The following is a 20781-nucleotide window of genomic DNA, read 5'->3' on the forward strand; positions in this document are numbered from 1 at the left end:
ACATTTGATATAACACAGCTAGAGTAGGAGAGAAAGCTGACAATAGAATGCATTGAAAATATATTTTATCTCTTGTTTGTATAAACTAAAGCCTTGTCCAGGAATGCAATCTGTTCTGCTTGGTTGAAAGATTGTGAAATTACAGGGTTGATGCTTGGCAAGACTCCCTTGAAAAAATCGAAGTGGATGTCTCCCTTTTTAAACAATAAATAATGCTCAGGTTAAACTAACTGAGTTTATAGTCTATAGCCTGGAATGGCTTGATCTACAATGTAATGTGAGGCTCATTTCCAGCAAGGGTATTGGCTTTATACAGTAGTATATAAGAACCTCATTTAACCTTCTTTTACCATGGTCAGCTGCAGTAGGTATTTATAAGTTTATTAATTATTAATGTATTCAATTGAAACAAATCAAAACAGCAATACTATTCAACCATGCAGCCGCTCCTTAGCATTTGTACCTGTTGCTCATTGATGTGCTGTATATAGGTTTGGTGGGCCAATCTATATCAAACTGCTTGAAAGTTGTTGCTGTAATAAACAAATGGAGACTCTCTTTTGTGGGATAAGATTAAGACAGGAGGTGTTTCAAAGCCATATGAAGTCATTCTGGTTGTTGTGAGACATCAACACACCTTCAAAGACAAACCGGTCTGTAGGCTGCTACACCGGGCAAGCCTGAAATCACAGTGCAGTTTAATTGAATTCACACACTTGTTTAATTGCTTGTTTGTGTGAAAGAAAAACATATTAAAGAGTAAAATGGGGGTAGGATAATACAAATAGGTAGGTCGAAATGGGATGGGATGGGGGGTAGGACAATACAAATGGGTAGGTCGAAATGGGATGGGGGTAGGACAATACAAATGGGTAGGTCGAAATGGGATGGGGGTAGGACAATACAAATGGGTAGGTCGAAATGGGATGGGGGTAGGACAATACAAATGGGTAGGTTGAAATGGGATGGGAAAGGGGGGTGGTGGACCTGATGAGAGATGTCAAGCTTCAGGCGCAGAATGGGGCCTTTTTTACTGTTTATACTGTAATAATGTTTTTGTGACTGTTTTAAGTGTTTTTGTCCTGTTTAAATGATTTGTCTGTTTTTTGTCATTGATTTTATAATGTTGTTTCTTGCCACCTTCTCTTGCCAGCACCCCATTGAAATGGGTTCTATCCTGGTTAAATAAATAAATAAATAAATAAATAAATAAATAAACAGGTGTCTGTTGTGGCTAAAAGCATGTTCCCTCTTAGTTGTAATTGGGACCAGCTGTTTTCACCAGTCTGCAAGAAGACAAACAAGACGACAAGCAATGCTATATTCTGCTATAACTACGTCAACAGTAACCTCCAGTGGGTTCAGGTACAGGATTTGTAGGATAAAGAGAGTATATTATTCTTGTTTTTCTTTTCTCTTACTGGTCTTTGAATACATTGTATAATTGCAATATTATCCTGAAATGTAGATTCCAGCCTGAATGCTCTGTGGTGCTCTATTTTGACATCACCCTGTCAAACCTCAGAGTTTATATTAATCTGTAATTAACGTTTCCAAACTTTTAGAGGTGCGCACATACAATACACACAGCTGCTGCTCCTGGAGGGCACATTGGGTGACAAAAAAATACCCTTATCTGTTGTTGTGGATCAAGTTCTCAGTTGCGTGCCGATAGGTTAATTAAAGCAAATGTAAAAATCGCAGGGAAAGCAAATCTTTACACAGCTTCCCCCAGATGCTGCTCCTCCTGTGGTTTGCTCCTGTTCTTTGTGTAAATAACAAAACAAAAAAAGTCTTCCTGAATTATTGCCAATGCCCATCAAGCTAATTGATGTTAGATACACTAGCACCCATCTGAGAGAGGCAGGGTTTAAGCAGACAAGATTATTCTGCTCCTGCTAACGTATAATGAAGGCAAAAGGCATGGGACAGTGTCGTCAGTGAGTGTTCAACTCTGCACCAGTATGGTCTTTGCATTCCCCTCTGCACACAGCTAGCATCTCTGTTTCTTTGTCAGTCAACTGTAAGGCTGTAAAACAAGTAACCTGAGGTCAGAGGTGCTAACAGTCACTACTTACATAGCCTCAGGGGAAAGTCTCTTTTGTTACTCAGTATGAAGCCCATTGGACACCTGCTGGCTACTTAAAAAACTCAAACATCAGTTACTGGAAAGAATGTCTCTGAAATGCAAAAATAAATCTTCCTTTACAGCTTATTGAAAGATAAAGGAATACTCGGAAAGCTTGGGTCAGTTAAATATGTGATCTTTCTTTTTTGATTACTATTATTATCATTTAATGTATTCAGTTCCAGAAGGACAACCTAAAGGTTTTTGGCGCTTTAGGTGTCACTGTGGCAAGGGGTGAAAAAACAGCCCCAGATGATTTTCTCTTGTCTATGGGACTGCAGATTCCCCTGAAGCCCCCAGCCAACATTGGAAACTTGATGTGACCTGCATTCAAACCCATTAGTACAACGCATGGCAGGACCTTTATCAGGTGAGGCACTGGGGTCCCCTACAGTGTGCTTCACACTATTTAAAGCTTTTTGAAAAGGGTGATCCCTGATACTCCAGGAATGTATGAACTGCACGGCCCGTTGCAATAGCTGCAGGTGGAGCTGAACTCCCATTCCTCACTGGCCTTATCTCAATCTTTAAAAATATGCAGCTCTCGAAAAAAAAAACCCTAAAGGACAATGCTCTTTACTTGGAAAGCAGCGGAGGTGAGGTTATATTTTGCCATTACGTCTTAGATCATTTAATTCTTGTTTTTCTTTCCCTTTCAAGCCCTGAGATTTCTGAGCTGCAGTTCACTATAGGAGGGACTGGCAGTGTAGCACAGGGCCTGCTTAACAAAATGCAAAGAATGGTCAGGACAGATGGAGAGTCGAGAGGAGGCTCAGTGCAAGAGTCCAGCACAGCTCAGCAGACACAGGAAGCTTAATCAAACTCCCTGCAGACCCGCTGCTGTTTGCGTTTACAGGTTTTCGAAGGGCATACCAATGTTTTCATTCGGCTCTAAATAATGGATAATAAAACAAAGCTTTTAGAGGACACTCCATGGTCCTGAGATACTTCATAAGCTTGTATGGTATAAGGTGGTCCAAAGGTGGTGATGGCTTTCATTACGAATGCAATATTTATTCCACTGATATAATGGCTTTGGAGTAGAACCGCAGCTGGGCTGAGTAGGTGGACAGGACACATTTGTCTGTGTTTGCTCAGCTGATGAAAGGTTTATTGTTTGTTTCTTCTCAGGCTCGTCTTGGATTTACAGAACATAACCTCGCTCCACTTACATCCCTGGATAAATATTCTTTATTTGAAAATGTGACAGAAATAGAATGATCTTTGGTGGTAAATCTCCCTCCCGACCTGTGAGTGCGCTAAGTAACGGGAACAGAGTACCCTGGACTGTTTGGCCTGACACTTCATTCCCAGGGTTAAAAGGAAAGGGGGTGGAGCTTCGGTGCACTAACTCATCGACCCGGAAGGGAAATGATGTGGCATGGAGGAGCAGCTGCAATCATTTACCAAGGGGTCATGTGCGACGGTACAAAAAGGGGATGACGCGACATAACCTGTTCCTTTGTTGATGGTTAAGAAAGACCCGGAAGGACCCGTATTCGTGTTTATCGTACTGTGAGTGATTTGTTTGTTTGTCACTAATTGTTACTGTGGTTATTATTAGTAGACGGCTAACACAGTCCGGAGCTGTCGCCAGAGGCCAGCACTAACCCGGACATCACTGCACCTGTATCATGATAAACGGTATTTACACCACAAGCACTTTAGCACGCACAGTGGACTTGTGTTTGTGTTTTGTGTTATGTGTGGGTGTTTAAGAACGGGACTATTATTATTTCGGGACCAACGGTTGGATTACAAATAAAGCAATACCCGCCACAGTATTGCTTATCACTATTATTATTTACTGTGCTTTGTGTCATCAGACAATTGGATATAAAAATAAAACAAACATTGCACCTGGATTATCATTGTCTGTCTGTTCATTAATCACTGCTGCATTCATGCACTTGCACACAGTTAATCACTTTGCCACAGTGTACTATTCATTTACCATAGTTTACCCTGTGATTTTGTCATTGTAAAGTAAGTACACCCATCATGTACATACTGTACACCCCCCCAACCCCTATGCAGCATTAATCTTGATAATGGTTTTCTATATGGGTTTGCATTATTGCTGTGGCGACAACTAGGCTGTGTTTTCACACATCCCCACTACTGATTGTGCTGATAAGTCTTCCGAATGTTTCGTTTCTGACCAGGGATCAGATCATGAGGTTAGATAAGAAAGTTCAATTTTTAAAATGTTCCCCTATTGATCGGTTCTATTCACCCACACTGTTTATTACTCTAAATTCAAATCAAAGGTGTGGAATGCAGAGCTTCTCTTCTTGTGCCTACCGTGCACTGACCCAGGCCTGACATTCTGTTGAAAGCAGTAATTGCTCTGCCAATCAGGGCTGCTGAAGGCCACGCATCCCCCAGAGCAAACACACACCTGTCTAAGTCCAACAAGAACATTTTGTCACAGATCTGCAGCGGGAGTGTCCAAATCTTCTCCTATATCAAAAGCTGGAATGCTGAGGCGCTGAAGCGCTGAACTTGGCTGAGAGTAACGTGTTTCTCTAAAGGACAAGATGTGATAAAATGCATAAAATTCCAAAGGATCTTTTGTTATTATTATTATTATTTATTTCTTAGCAGACGCCCTTATCTAGGGCGACTTACAATCGTAAGCAAATACATTTCAAGTGTTACAATGCAAGAAATACAATAACTTTTGTTCAAGCAAAGTACAAGTGTGACAAACCACAATTCAATAATACAGCAGATAATAGTGATAGGAGAAAGGAGATTGCCTCGAATGCTGCCCACCAATGCACATTTACAAGGGCAGAGCAGTTAAGAAGGGACTCTTTGTAGCAACATGCACAGCAAAGCAAAAAAAAGGGTGTAGATTATAAATGAATTAGTTGCGGATTCATCAGTTTGCCATAGTATATGTGCAGTTTTGTTGTTCACCTTGCTTCCCTTTGATTATACACTGTACCATGGTTTTACCATGCTTTGCTGAACTTGTCTGTGCTTTCACAGTAATATTTCAGGTGGGCTTTGCCATGCTTTTACATTGGAATATTACTGCAGTAAGCACTAGGAAAGACCAATCACTGAATCCTGTTGATACTGTGAGGATTGGTGTGGGTGGTCTGCAGGTTTAGTTGAAGATGCTTTTGTGGAATTCAAACCCGGCTACAGGGCGATTGAACAGACAATACGGAACAGTTTGGGTCAGTTATGTGAAATCACTTTATAAATCGATCGTCTCCATGTGGGAGGTACCATCGCAGTCATATCAATGAAGATATGCATGTGCATTTGTCTTCTGTTTTAGGTCTTGTATTTTGCCACTCTTGTTTGCCATGTGGTGTTGCACCACCAGAGCACAGTGTCTTATGGCAGCGTGCCGTGGAATCAGACTGCTTGAGGGTGTGATTATTTCCATTTTAGATTGTTTTTCTAATTGGGGTTAATCGCTTTTCCTGACCCATCCCCTTCCAAAGAAAAGATGCACACCCTCCCCCACCCCCTGCATTTAAACTGGCCTGTGGAGCAGGATCGCACAGGTTGCAGCATACCAGAGAGTTCATTCACTCAGCAACTACTATTATGTGAAATGTGCCTGAAAAAGGGTTTTGCCCGTACATGTTGCAGCATGCATGCGCAGAGTGAGTTTGCTGTTGCTCAACAGCGTTGGGCGGGGGCGTAGTGGCGGGCGGGGTGTAGAATAAAAGAAGATTAATAAAATAAAACATCATTTTGAACAAGGAAACAAACTGCTTGTCTTTACACTTGACTGCTTTACAAAAGAACAGATGAACAGATAGAACTAGCTCCAAAGGGCCAGCATCCTGTTCCACAGGGGTGAAAGAAAGCCCAACAGGGACAGGGGAGGAGCACTGGAGATATTATTAGTAGCAGTCGTATGCAGGAGTCATTGAGCTGCAGCATCTCTTTCAGGGGTGTCCTGCCACGATTTCTGTTGTCCAAGGAATTGAAATCAGTGCGTTACATAATAAGGGGGGGGGGATCATAAATTGAAATGTAGCCACAATTGTAGAAATAACACACCTTCTTATCATTGGAATAGTTCTAAGTGTTTTTCTGTAATTGTCTGTAATTGCCTACGCTTGTAAAAATAAAATGTTGAAAATGTTACTTGGGTGTACTGCAAAATATCAAATTACTTGCTTAAGTAACCTAATGATTATACACCAAAGGAAAATACACAAATACTTAAGTGAGGAGATCAGTGAAGCCCTTGAACTCAGGGATTGCTTCTACAGTGTTAAAGGACAGCGGAGGAAGAATAATTTACTCAAGGAGCTGGAAGAAGCCTGGCATCTCATTGACTATATGACAGAACTGCTTGCGAAACCCTGCAATTATATTACCTGACTCATCTAGGTTGTCAAATAATGGTGACTGAAGTGTTTTTTTAGATGTACCTTCTTGGTGTCTTTATGCTTATTCTAGTGAGAGAAAAAAAAATACAAAAAAAAAAAGATACGACAGAAACATACAACAGACAGACACAGACAGATAGATAGATAGATAGATAGATAGATAGATAGATAGATAGATAGATAGATAGATAGCAAGTTGCATTTCATGGACATGAATAAATAGTGAGTGCATAATACATTAACAACTGAATTTATCATGTCTCCACAAGAAACAGTGAGTAACTTTACCCGGAAGGTTAAATTGTGAGTTAAACATCCTTCAAACATTCATAATTGTTACCTGGAAGTGCATCATTAAATGCCAAATCACATGTTACAGTTACGCTTGCAGAATCGATAGATAGATAGATAGAGTTAGAGATAGATATAGAGATAGAGATGCTCGTGTCTTTGCTTGTCAGGTCACTGCTGAACCTCTCTGCCTCCTGAGGCCAAACCCATTCGGTAGGACAGGTAGGCACATCTCTTTGAAGAGAGGAATTAAACCCCTTTGTGCTGCAAAGTGTGAGTTTGTGTGTTCAGACACACCGCAGGTTTGTAATCATGTGCTTTGCTAATCTTCAAATTTGCCACAAGGAAAATCAAAGAAATATCCTTGCTTTGTTTTTCTTTATTTTTTTATATATACCCCTGTCCTACCGAATGGGTTTGGCCTCAGGAGGCAGAGAGGTTCAGCAGTGACCTGACAAGCAAAGACACGAGCATCTCTATCTCTATATCTATCTCTAACTCTATCTATCTATCTATCAGCTGTCTCCTTGAAGCCTTCCTGCCACTCTATCATATTTGGGGAATGTAAACAAACTGGATCTCCAAGAGAGTCTGTTTTCTGATAAAGCAGACGGGTCTCTAGAACAAATGAAGGTCCTCCAAGCACATAACTATCTCTCTTGAATCAAAATACCTTTTTTTTTGGAACAACCTTACTGTACAAAGTATTTTATAATAATGTTATTAAATCACAGAAAGCAGCTGTTTGCTCCAGTGCATGAGTGAATGGTGGACATTAACTTGTCAAGCCCTGCAGTGAGGGTTTTGACACTGTGCCGAAGTCAGTCCTCTGATCCAAGTCCTGCAGCAACGATCTCCATCAGATATGGAGATAATCCCTCCCTTTTACCAAAGGGGGAGATTTCCACTTAAGGGCCTTCAGCGACCATCTGTGCAATGTACAAAATAAATAAAACAATGGCAGCATACGTGAAGGAGATTGCAGGACTGCAGGCCAACAACACCTTGATTGGAATTTGGTGAACTGCATAGCGCTGATGAATGCCAAGGAGTGACGGTCATCCTTGTTATAAATAACCTCACCTCAAGGGCCTGCCTTGTTCAGTGTATTGAATTATCTCTAAGCACCGGCACTGACCAGGTGTTTGAAAGGTGCACTGAGGTAAGAAGTGTGCTTGCTGAAAGTGGCAGGCGTAGCTGCAGGCTCAAGTCAGTAACAGAGCTTCAACACTGGGAGGTCTCCCTCCAAGGTTTCTTGGGCATTCACTCTGAGAAATACAGCTTCTAATGTAATGAATGTAATAAATGCAGGGATGCTGCTCCTCTGTGCTTTAGCAATGAATACAGTGATGTTGCTCCCCTGTGCTTTGGCAAAGGGAATAAGAGAGAAAACTCTTTTGAAGAAACGTGTTTTGTGTCAGTTTATAAGGGCTCCAGTTTCTATTCCCTTAGGGCCTGTGAGAAGACCATTTGGAATTCTTTATTTCCACTCCCCACTCTCCCCTTGACAGGTTTTTAATTGACCTTACTAGCATGTTCAGTTCTGACACGTGTACAGTACCCTATGCATGCATTAATCATAAAAAATGACCTTGTGCATTTGCAAGCTGTGTAGTTTGGAAGCAGCAACGTTACAATACCTCAAGATGACCCCAAAACACCTCTAAACATTTGTAATCTAGTCTGAGAATTAGCCCTATACCTATCCAAAATCCCAGCATTGCCAACAGTATAGCCACTGTGGTCTTGTGGTGCAACAGAAACAGGTTACTTAATGCATTTAATAACTTGAACACAACCAGACTGAACCCTGCTATTACATTAGTTTATACAAACCCTGCTAGCAACAAAAACAAATATGATATAAGAAGCTGAGACTTAATTCCAAATACTAATCAATGACCAGCTTGTTTGTGTAATTACTTCTGAAGCAATGCCAGCTCTGATGCATTACCATGTATGTTTCCTGTTTACCTGCAGGTATTCTTTCCAGATAATGAAAAAGACACAGTCATCTATTCAGGGATAGCGAGATGTTTTGTAAGCAAAGGGCCTGCATGGGGTAAAATGGGCAGAAGGTGCTGTGCGTTTATCTCATGTTGGAGTGTGGTGTGTACACATAACTAGCAGGTCTGTGTGCATTGTTACTGGCGGCTTGTGTATAACAACAGAATAAAACTGGGCCAAAAAGGGTATCTGTCTCCTGATGTTATCTCAGTGTTGTGAATTCAAACTACTGGCAGTGTCTTTATGAAATCAAGTGTGATGTATGACAAGATTACTGCAGAACTGGACAAGGAACAGCGGGTTATTAAGCAATGCATTATCAGGGTACAGCACGTGGGCTGCATAGCTACAGGTACTGTACATAATGGAAGTTTGTATTCGCCAACTCATCCGCACAGTATCCCTTACTGATTTCAGCTTGCATTGTGTAGCTTTACATCTGCAGCTTGACCTTTCAACCCCTTTTAAAGGCTGTGTCCTGCTATTTAAAATTAAAGCAAAGTTCAACAAAGCAATCTGCGAAATGCACTGGGAACATTCATATCAGCCACCCAGAAACTGTCCTTATTTCAGCAGATGGGGCGGGTGTATACAGTAAACTAAGGCTTAAAAGTGTGATTGTAGCACATGCAGCAACCAGCACAAGATCTCAGGGGTACAACATGCAGGAGTCTTGATTAGCAATAGCTATAAGCACATGGACTTTCATAGAACAATAAAGTACTGTAACCGGATATGTTATACAATGATAATTACATGCACAAATTTCAAATGAGGCGTTTCCTGATGTTTTCATTTGTTTATGTCAGCTTGGGGTTTGGATTAATATGAGCATTAATTTCTTCATAATTTGGCTTTCTACGCCGGAGAGGAAAAATTCGACAGACATAAGAAATACGCCCCGGTTTTTCGAAAGCGTTTCAACCTGTTTTGGAAGTCAATATGTCAAGTATGATGAATATGCAATACGCCTCTAGGACTTGCAGTGATATACAGTACAATTACTGTCTCGTGTCAGACTGTACATCTACAGTATGTTATATCTCTTCTTGTCAGCACGTTATCCCCTTTGATGGGGAGAATGGAATTTCAGAGAGACATAAGATTTTAGTTTACAGGTGACTTCAACGAGAAAAAAAAATCACATGCTTTCAGCTACTGTTCATTTTTAATTTGATTTAATATGTCCTTAATTAGGAGTTTATTTTAGATTTGTCAGTCGCTTTGGGAAGTTAAATGTACAAACAGCAGACTTCAGCTTGCTCTTGTAAATTACGCCTGCCCATGTTTCGCTATTCTTCCCATGCTTGAATGCCTGAACATGCTTTTGTTGTGCTTAAATACACCCGGTGTTTTGCACTCACTGAGCTCTGCTAAAAAATCCCAGTAATAATGAGGCTTTCAGTTTGCTTATTCTAATGATATTTTACGATTGCTTCTCTGGAAGGGAAAGACAATAAAGTCTGGTACTGTGTAGTATTACCCATTGGCACAAACCTCAGCTTTATTGAATAACAGTCTTGGCAAGACATCCTGAAACACCACTCACTGCAATTCAGATACTCAGCACCTTTCTCATGGTTCAGTCATATCGTGCTTTGAGCAGAATCTCAGCCCACAATGTTCAAACTGTAAAGATTTGGCTGAAGCGCAATGATTTGTCTAGGTATCCTGTCTCCACAGCTCTGTAGCACAGCAAGCAAAAAAAAGTAATGAAACCAAGAAAGCAGGAGAAATAACCATTACCATTGTCTGAAAGTACGTCTGTCGTTCTCATTTCATATTCCTTCTCAGTGTGCAAATCTAATGTATATGTTTGCCTTTTTTCTCCATGGTTTTTCAATTTGAGCCTAGTCTTTTGTCGTCATTGACTCCGTGAGAAAGGAACACAAAATAATACCCCTATGAACGCAGACATTGGTCAGCGGACTACTTGTATAATGGGCATCTGAAGGATGTAATACATTGAAGAAACTCTATTGTTTCAGGTACAGTTTTGGCTTATGTACTGTATGTATGTATGTGTTGGCTATACCCCACCACCAGCTCCTCAAGCTGCGCTCTCCTCAGCAGGCAAAATCTCTTGGTTCTGTGTTTCTGTGACAGGTGAGCCACTAAGAGAAGCAGCAGCAGCTGGCTCCATTGTGTCAGCTCTTCAGACTGCTCTACCTAAGACTGCGCTGTTAAAGATTAAGCCTTCATTGATAAGTTATGATGAAACAATACAAAAAACGCTGCATTGGAGCAGTTGCAACAATAACCACATAGAATGATTGCTAAATGCCACACAAAGGCAAGAGGAGCTTTGTAGGTGAAATAAGTGTTAAAGTAAGATTTTCCCTGGTGCAAGACATTTAGATAGTTAGCTCCCAGACAGAATAATTGCAATCCTGAGGGGGGGTTGGGAGGTAACAATCAAACCAGGGTTTTAACACTTAATGCCCCAAAGGAGATTTTTAAAAAGGATTCTCTTTCATCAGTTGTTGGAACAAGTTGTTTTTGGGGAGGGGGGGGGGGGGGGGGTTGTGTAATTTAATTATTTAATGAACAGCAAGAGACTTAGCAAAGCAAACCACCCGCTTTCATCTGATCAGAACACCCCACGGGCTGTAATACCCTTTCTGAACTGAAGTAACTTGACTTAACGCACAAACTTGATCGTGCCGTTGCTGCACAAGGAGCCTGTCAGGTACAAACCGGTTCACAGCCCTTTCCTTCAAACTCAGGCTGCTCTTATCATGTGTCAATACGGACTGCGTTCTCCTCAGAACGGAATTGCATTGCTGAAGGGGGGGGTTTGGTGTATAAAAGGTTGTAATTAATTAAAAAGTAATGACATCACGTAATTAAAGGAACCCGTTGGCTGTCAGAGTGCAGAGATTTCCGTGGAATTACAGTGATCTGTCACTGCCAGCACAGAAGCTTATACTTAACCAATAAACAGGTTCCATTGTTCTCAGGTAATCGGCAGTGCAATTGAGATGTTCTTGGAGACAGAAGCCAGCAAGTGGATAACCAGCAATGCACTAAGGATACAGATTGAAGGCAACCATACATAGTTATTCAAAATACACCACTGCAAACCTTTTGGTGTACCTGTATATTGCTGCATGCTTGCTATGCAGAGAAGCACTGCAGTCCACTGTATTTGCACCCTTTACCACACGTAGGGACGTTTAGTAGTAAACCGGTTGTAAAAGCATAGCAAAGTGTAATGCAGAGTAAGGACATAGTGAGCGAATGGTGAAAGCATGGACAGGCAAGGGAAGTACCTGATAATGCATTATGCACTACGGTTAACTGCAACATTACACTGCAAATGTACCCTGCTGCACTGTAGAAGGGATGTGATGCATATGAACCCCATTAGAATATACCAAACAATATTATTATTATATTATATTGCTTTGTGCCTTAAAATAATTCAAATTATACAATTGAATCCCACATTCTAAACATATTCTTCCAGAAGCTTACAATACAGTAGGTATCCTTTCAAATGTGAAGCAAAGATCTTAAGCTCTGTATTGTTTTCTGTGGGTGAGATTTAGATTAAACAATATAGATTCTGAGACCTGTTAAAAGCCTAATCTGATAGAGAATATAACAGTTCCTGAGAGAGACAGGAGTGAATCTGTAACAATTGAAAGCAATCAGCACAACAAACACACAAAACATTCCATGAGAAGCTACATTAACCGCTTCATATTACTGTGCAGACTGGAGCAAAGTGCTCGTTTAATCAGTGCATTCACCTCATTAAAAACACAAGGGCGCCATCTGGTGGCACTTGACAACGTTACAGATTGAAAATATATACATTTGTCCCCAGCCTGGTACTGCACTGGTGTGTTACTGTGTGTTCACTTGAACGACATACCAAAACAGTACCCCAACTGTAAGGAAGCGATGCCTGAAGAATTAGCCTGGAATGGAACAACGTAGTTAGTGTCTAATAAATATTGCGTCCAGTGTTTGTGTCGCAGGTTAGCTACAGGGATCTAAAGTCTGCTATTTTGGCATTAGATCGGCGAGCTGTTTATTACTGCACAATCACCAAAACAACGTTTACTGCAGTATAACTTCTGGACACGGAAGTACATTAATACAAGTTCGTTTTGCAAAAAAAAAAAACTAAAAATGCAGAACAAGAATATTTTATTTGCAGCCACATTATGTGTTTTGAGTTTTTGTTCTCCGCGGGGAAATTGCGATTTTCAGAAAGAACCTCTGAAATCCACAAAGGTGAGTCAATTGCCATTGGATTGCCTTTATGCAACACATATTAACAATACTGAGCCTGCACCAAGTAAACAACAAGGAATTGCAGTATTTCGCTTACATAAACTCTTGCAAAGAAAAATCTGTTGTGTTTTTTTTTGTTTGTTTTAACCTACATGATCAGTACACTGGGCATGAGTGATTGCACAACAAACGGACTATAACAATGCAAATGTTGTTGCAGGTTCTCGGTTTCTCATGGGAGAACTGTGGAAGCGCGACGGACCCAGCCGTGATGAAGGCTCTCTCCTTGTCACCGGATCCCATTATTATCCCTGGTGACCTGAAAGCGAACGCCACTGGCTCCACGAGCGTCGCGTTCACCTCGCCACTCTCTGTAAGTACCTTACTATAGTGTAGGTGGCGACTTTCAATTCTCTTCACTAAGGCTGGTGTTCACATTTCTGTTTGGAATCCCTGAGATAATAATATAGAAGACGTGCATAACATCCGTGCTGCTGCTGAAAGTCGTTTTCTTTGCACAAGCCTGCTGGTTTAGTTCACAGTGTGCCAGGAGCAAACCATTCAAGAAGCGTCCGCGAATATAAACAAACTGGACAGTCAACAGACTGTGTTGTGATAGTGTGCACCGAAAGCTAGGCTGTGGAAGTAAGTTATGAACACGAGCATGGCTGTGTTCCAAGGCAGGGAGCATTCATAAATAACAAGATTCCATCATTAAAAAATTCTATAGAAATATAGAGATATATATATATATAGAAATCTACAAACAAATTATAGAAATATCTATAGGAAAAATATGTAGGGTTTATTTCAAAGGATAAGTGAGCAAGGTTTATGTTGTTTACAGTACCTCTCCTGTCCCCTAACACCACAGCCTAACCTTGGGAGGTTAACAGATTGAGTGATAGTTTTGCATTTGAAAAGTGTGTATTTTTAGCTGGCTGCCTGTGTTATTCAGTTCTGTGTTGAACACAGTGGCTGTAATACCTTGCAGGGTGTCTGGCTCCAGTACAGTTCTTATCTTGTGGTGAATGAGTGGTCACATCACAAGTCTGAAATCATGTGATCCTCACCAGTCATTACTGCATACTCTGTACAGGTTTCTGAGTCCGTGCTTTAACAGTGAGGTGACCAACTCAGGATCCTTTTTATTACAGCACTTTACCAAGAGTCTGTTTGAGTTCACTTCACAGCTCTTGTTGTTTTGATCACCTGAGAAAAGTCCCACAATTTTTAACAGAACTGAAAACTGTGCAGAAAAAGGAAGAGAGAACAGGAATCAGACTTCTATTCACATGACACACCCTCTGTGTGACCTTTAATTATATTTAATTAAAGACTGGAGTAGACATGCTGGAATGATCCATAACTCCTAATCAGAATTCAGAACTAGAAGGCAGGCAAACATTGCGTGCCAGTGCCTTCCTCCGCGGTGTGCTGTGCGCTCTGAAAGAACGTCCCACAGCGTTTTGTGCATCTTTTCTCACCCTTGTTCGGTCTGGCTTTCCCTCTCAGGTGAATGTGACTCTGGAAAAGGAGGTGGCTGGGATCTGGGTGAAGGTCTCCTGTGTTAATGAGCTTGGGAGCTGCAACTACAGCGATGCATGCCAGATACTGGACATCCTGACCCCCCCTGGGAAGGACTGTCCTGAGCCACTCCGCACCTACGTCATCCCCTGCCGCTGCCCCTTCAAGGCGGTGAGTTTAAAATACCACAGATATCTCTGTGTCTCTCCCTGCTATTAATAGTGATGCGCTCTGTGCTGATCCAGTGGCTGGTGCCCTTACACTGTGCAGAAAAGTTTTAACACAGAGCAGCAGTGTGGGATTCTGTTTTTTCACCTCAGTGAGTTAATATAATGACCGCAGTTGGATTCAACAGTTTTTCGATCCTCATTGCTCCTGCAGTGTTTGAGTTTGACGTTGTATTACAAATGAGTAATATTTAATTTATTTTTCCCACCCTCAGGGTGATTACTCCCTGCCTGATTCAGATTTCTACCTGACGAATGTGGGTCTGCCCCCCTGGCTGACGAACGGGACTTATAAAGTGGTAGGGGTTCTGGGCAGTGCAGGACAGGAGCTGGGCTGCCTTAAACTCACCTTCTCCCTCAGGATAATCCTCGGTGCTTGAGGCAGAAGAGAACCAATCTTCCACTTGCTCTAATGAATCAAAATCATTTCTCTTTGAATGAAACCAGGGTCACAGCACTGCGCAATCTAGCCTAATCATTTATTCACTTCTTACAGTCATTTGATTAGTTAAGCTAATTCTGCTGTGGATAGTCACAAGGGAACCAATCACAAAATGCAGAGATTCTTTTTTGTTGTAAGCAATTGATGTAAACATCCGTATGAATCATATTGCAGTGATGCAATTCTTTGTGTTCATTTCTCATTAACAGTTGGCCTCATTGCATTTATGTATTTTTTTAAATTATTGTTTGTACTAATATTTACCTAAATTGTGCAACGGTTTCAATAAAATATTTCCCTGTGTTGGTGTAGTGCCATTTCTATTGTTGACATTGTAGTCTTTATTTTACTGATGTTATCTGTCCATAAAATATGTCAGTCTGTTACTGATAAAGTGTTCCACCCATCACCACATTAGAACAACTCAATAAAGAGTTACAGGCAGCCCGTTTGTTGAGCTGCAGATTGGTTAAGCAAGGGAAATGTTCTTTGCTGAATTGTATCACATCAGAAGAGACATTGTTCTTTGCACTTTGGGAGGTATTCTACAGTGCTTTGCAAACCTGGTGTACTGGACACATAGGCAGATTGTGTGCACGGTTATGTAAAACACTATTGCATCACTGGTACTATTTCATTGTATTATTTTTCACATTAATCCCAATGGTTAAACCTGCAGAATAGCATAAAGCAACCATTAAGGCGCTCCTATCTGTCTTGATCTCAGAATGGCAGTTGTGAAATTAAAGAGCCTGCCAGGGCTTGCCATTGTACCCCAGCACCCAAGACAGTGCGTCAGTGCCTGTGTGCTGTTAACTTCTGAGATGAACTAATGAGGCCCAGGCTACTTCTCATTATTACTATCTGAAAAAGAAGATTTCAATGCAATCTTACTGTTGTTTTTTATTTTGTTTCTTTAGAAAACTAGTGACCGGCAACCAGTTAAGACTCAAAAGTGTGCATGAAGTTTCTGTTGTTTCAAGTGCAACACTGTATTGCTATTACATTGAGATCTGTTATCTCCTCTTGAAAGCTGTGCAGTGGTGTGGGGGGGGTGTAAGCTGGTTCCTCGGTCAAGTCCCACAGCACTGTGTCCTCTGTGTTAGGTATCACATTAGATAAATATGGAAAGACTTGAGGAAACCAATGATAAAGTTAATACTCCTTCACACACCAGTGTGTTATCAAGTGTTTTTAAAATTCCATTGTTAGTTTTGCATTCAAAAGAATAGAGATTGGTTATCAAAAGTAAACTCATAAAAAAAAGAGAATTGTGAATAACAAAAGATTTTAAAAAAACAAACAAAAGAAACATTTTAACACAAAAGACCAGGAAAAAAAAAACCTGGAGTAATACAAATAAATGATTAGTTTATATACTATGCATAAACTCCCCCATGCAATTACAACATGAGCTAAAACAAATAGGGGGTTTGAAGAATAAAACTACAGTCTCAAGAACAAGAGCAGTCTCCAGCATGTCGATAGAGAACTCGTGAGGGGGGAAACACAATTTAAAGCCTACCGCTGTATATGAAATGAATAGCACCTCCTTTCCAAGACAATAGGCTACACGAGTTACTTTTTATTGTTACAACAAGCAGTGCTCTGTGTTTGCAACAAACTTGAAAAGTAATTAGCAGCACCCGTGTTTTCCAGCATCGTATTGCAACTTTTATTGAGCAGGAAACATTTTAGGACAAAACTTGAGTGTGCTGTTGCCTATTGTTGTCTTCGTTACACCTAGGTGCAGAACAGGGGTGTTCAAGATGTAGATATCTACATGCAGTACGAGCCCTATAATATGATTGAGATATCTACAAGGCCTGACATCCACTCAAACATTGATTAACTCTCTAATGCCCTTTGGGGTTTGATACAATACTTTGCCAATCTGTGTAACAAATTGTGTTTACCATCCAGCTTTGAATTAAAGTCAACATTTTCATATGCATTTTGAATACCAATAGATAAATACTCCAGGAAACTCAATTCCATGCCGTATTGCAAAGTGTTGCCTCTCTTTTCATCCCTAATTCAATCATTTGATAACTGCGTGTCCTCTGTTCTCTCTGTTAGATAAATCACTTTACACCCAACCACTTAACACATTGTGTATTCACATTGTATAACAGCTTAATTCACTGTGCTATCAGCAGTAAAAATGCAAAATCATACCGGCAACAAAGTTTTCTTCTCCTCTTATCAGACGAAGTGCTCTTTGTTTGAACAAACGTGGTCTTATCAATAGAAATGATATGTGAGTGTAAATAACGTTGTGTGCTTTGTATAAAGAGAGGGGTATATAAGACACAGGGTTCTGGTTCTCAGTACCCTTGCTTGAAGCATCAAGACTGATCATGGCTCTCCTGCACTTCTCTTCTGCCCTGAGCATTCTCTGCTGCCTTCTGACTGCGGGGGGCAGCGCCCTGTTGGAAAAAAACATGCCTGTGGTAAGTAAATGCAAACTAATTGAGAGCTCTATTTGGCTGAAAAGCTTTGCCTTAGGAAAAGTGTGGATACAAAAGGAAACCAGAAGTTGGATAAAAAAAAAGAAGTGTCCTGTGTAATTTAATAATTGGGTTTCTTTCTTAGTTTTACTATAGGTGTGATGCATCGAAGTACCACACAGCCCTTCATAAGGGCGTGCTATGACAATGTGAAAAGTTATTTGTTTGTTGTTGTACAGATGTAAAACCATTAAGATTCGCTCAGGGTGAGGAACAATGTGAAAGCTGTTTATTGTGCTTGGTGTTGTGTTTGTTTCAGCTGGATGAGTTTAGTGCCTCTGATTGGTCTAACTGCGGTGTGAACGACCCCTTTGTTGTGAACAGTCTCTCCATCTCTAGTCCTATCAGGATCCCTGGACCCCTCACTATTGGGCTGTCAGGGACTCTCAAAGTGCCAGTCCATGCACCGCTGAAGGTAGGAGACGCAGCTAGCAGGGCACATTTTAAATGAATAGCGTGGCCCTGGTTAACACATCCCTGGAGGGGGTATTGTTCCCTCAGACAGGAGATGGGATCCACTGCTTCTGGACACAGGGCTTGAATCTCAAAGCTTTTTTTTACTTCAGATAATCATATGTTGAGAAATGAAAAACACACACAACTGTTAAAAAACCATAAAAAACAAACTCACACATTCAGTTGTAGGAATTGTAAGTAATTGGAATTGTATTTGAGATGTAATTGGTGTTTTTTTTAGAGTAAATAGCTTTAAGAATCAAGCCCATACTGTGTGCTCAGTTCTATATAGCGTGCTTTTATAAAAATGCTGATTTAATTTATTTGCCAGCTGGAAGTTGAAATCAAGAAGAAGGTTTGGGGCGTTTGGTTTAAGTTGCCCTGTGAGGATAATTACGGCAGCTGCACCTACAACGACGTCTGTGAAATGCTGGAGAAAATGTTCCCGGAGGAAACCTGTCCCTCCACCCTGCAATCCCATAATGTTCCCTGTCACTGTCCAGTCGCACCGGTAAAGAAAACGATTTCTCTTTTTTATTCATACCAATAAATCTACATTGACGATCACCAGTCAGGACACCTCAGCAATATTCGTTTTTAATGCATGTGAAAGGCAATGTCTAATTCCCATGAGAGACCGCTGACAGGCAAATCTTTAAAACATATTATAGCCACTGCGAAGTCTGGCCAGTGTGTGTTTATAAGATACCTTCATGCAACACACCTGGTCTTTCATGTTATCACCATTGTAAGCCAACTGCAAAATGTGTACATGCTTTATAGATCATGTGCAATGTATCAATAACTGTTCTTATTTTTTTTATCCCCGAACAGGCTGAGATCAATATACCGACGATTACCCTAGATATTCCAAAGGTTCAGCTACCTGCTTTCCTTGCCAACGGAGAGTACTGGCTGCAGATCAAGGCATCCAGTGGCGCAGAGCAGATTGCCTGTTTCAGTACCACCATTGCAGTGAAAGCCACATAAGATACAAGCCTGATCATACCAAGGCATTGGCGCTCCCTGGTGGAGAAATGTCGCTACTGTAGTTCCTTAGAATGGGTTATTTGCAGTTTAATCTCATGCCTCCTGATTAGAAACAAAAACGAGTTTATAAATTCTTAATGTACTTGTGTATTAAAGAAATCAAATGGAAATCATCTGATATCCTAACTGTTGTCTGGGGTCTTAATGCTTCAAATAATACTATTTAAAAGTCAAAGGTCAAACTGATTATAATCATATGTCTTTCACTGTTTGTACAATACATTAATTTGCAGTCCGTAAATAAATAAGTCAGTAAATATAAAGGGTTTTGAAGCGGTCGTGGTGCTGCTGAATCAAGGCGGGGGGGGGGTTACATACACAGAACCATCTGCTGATTGGTGGATTTTAAACAGTTATATAAAAACACTTCTGTGAGGTTATGGAAGGAATGTTATCTCGGATTGGAGGGGGGGCATTTTGAAGAGCTTGTGGGCTGACAAACACCATTCCCTCCCAGCCTGACCTAAGACAGGCCCTGATCTCTCTATTTTTAACGTAGGCCCCTTTTTGTCCTGTCAAAGTTGAATTGTGCTGGAACCTGCGCTACCAGCACCCCTAAAGCCAAACGTACTGCACTGTTTATCCTGCTAAAGCTGGCTATTGGAGACAAATGTAAAGGAGAACAAAAGGTTATTAAGTAAAGAGACAATCAAACAAGAGTTAACCTGCTGACGTCCCACTGAACCCAGGTAACATCCAGTCCCAATCTTAACCCTCGCCACTTACTGTACTGTATATTGTTTAAGTTGGCTCTTTGGCTCAGATGCTTGAATGCAAACACTAGCTGTGGAATACACATTCTAAACTTAGCAGCAGTCGAAGGTCAGCCTGATGCCCTTCTTTGTGGAGACCTCCAAACCGGCACACAGCGTGCTGTGTTGAGTTGGTTTGGGCAGTAACTGCAGGCAGGCGGGCCCAGTTTGTCAGAACCACATTGGAACCTTGAAACTCGCTGCCTGCATCGCTGAGAAGAGACCAAGCCACAGCGAGGTCGTGAGGGGTTACGAGTGGACTCAGCACGTAGTAGAGAGCAGCCCTTCACAGAAAAGGCCCGCCACTCTGCTCTACACGCTCAGCCAGTTTTGGTAACTGAAGTACTCTGCAGCTGCTCCTCCAGGCGACATGGAAACTTGTTCTGTTTGCACCCGACTCCGGGGAACAACTGTGATTATCAGTGTTTTATCAGAGCTTAACACTCGACTATAAATAGCATGTTTTCACAGACTCATCTCAATCTAAAACTAAAGGATCCCATTCCCATGGGGAGGAGAATACATATACATACATGTACTTAACATGCATTTAGTTTCAGATGCACTTTACCCTGCAACATTATTGAGGTTTAATATTATTATTATTATTATTATTATTATTATTATTATTATTATTATTATTATTATTATTATTATTATTATTATTATTATTATCATCAATACTACTACTACTAATAATCCTATTATTATATTGTATTAAACAACATCCTGAGACCCACATGTCATGTTTACAGCCCTGAACAGTAAACCCTAGCTTT

The 20781-nt window shown here is 40.8% G+C and overlaps 2 protein-coding genes across 2 annotated transcripts; both read left to right on the top strand.

Moving 5' to 3' along the window:
- The first annotated feature begins 12627 nt into the window (after nucleotides 1–12627).
- Nucleotides 12628–15537, top strand: LOC117413457 (ganglioside GM2 activator-like). The gene is made up of 4 exons (XM_034022670.3): nucleotides 12628–13038; nucleotides 13259–13411; nucleotides 14554–14736; nucleotides 15008–15537. Exons 1-4 carry the CDS (start codon nucleotides 12934–12936, stop codon nucleotides 15170–15172), a joined length of 606 nt encoding a protein of 201 aa, XP_033878561.2. The 5' UTR covers nucleotides 12628–12933; the 3' UTR covers nucleotides 15173–15537.
- Nucleotides 15538–17544: 2007 nt separating this feature from the next.
- On the top strand, nucleotides 17545–19467 carry LOC117412783 (ganglioside GM2 activator-like). Its single transcript, XM_034021353.3, has 4 exons — nucleotides 17545–17687; nucleotides 18004–18159; nucleotides 18532–18711; nucleotides 19035–19467. Exons 1-4 carry the CDS (start codon nucleotides 17595–17597, stop codon nucleotides 19188–19190), a joined length of 585 nt encoding a protein of 194 aa, XP_033877244.3. The 5' UTR covers nucleotides 17545–17594; the 3' UTR covers nucleotides 19191–19467.
- Nucleotides 19468–20781: the final 1314 nt, after the last annotated feature.

Source organism: Acipenser ruthenus, chromosome 23 (assembly GCF_902713425.1).
Source record: "Acipenser ruthenus chromosome 23, fAciRut3.2 maternal haplotype, whole genome shotgun sequence".
In the NCBI taxonomy this organism is placed as follows: Eukaryota; Metazoa; Chordata; class Actinopteri; order Acipenseriformes; family Acipenseridae; genus Acipenser; species Acipenser ruthenus.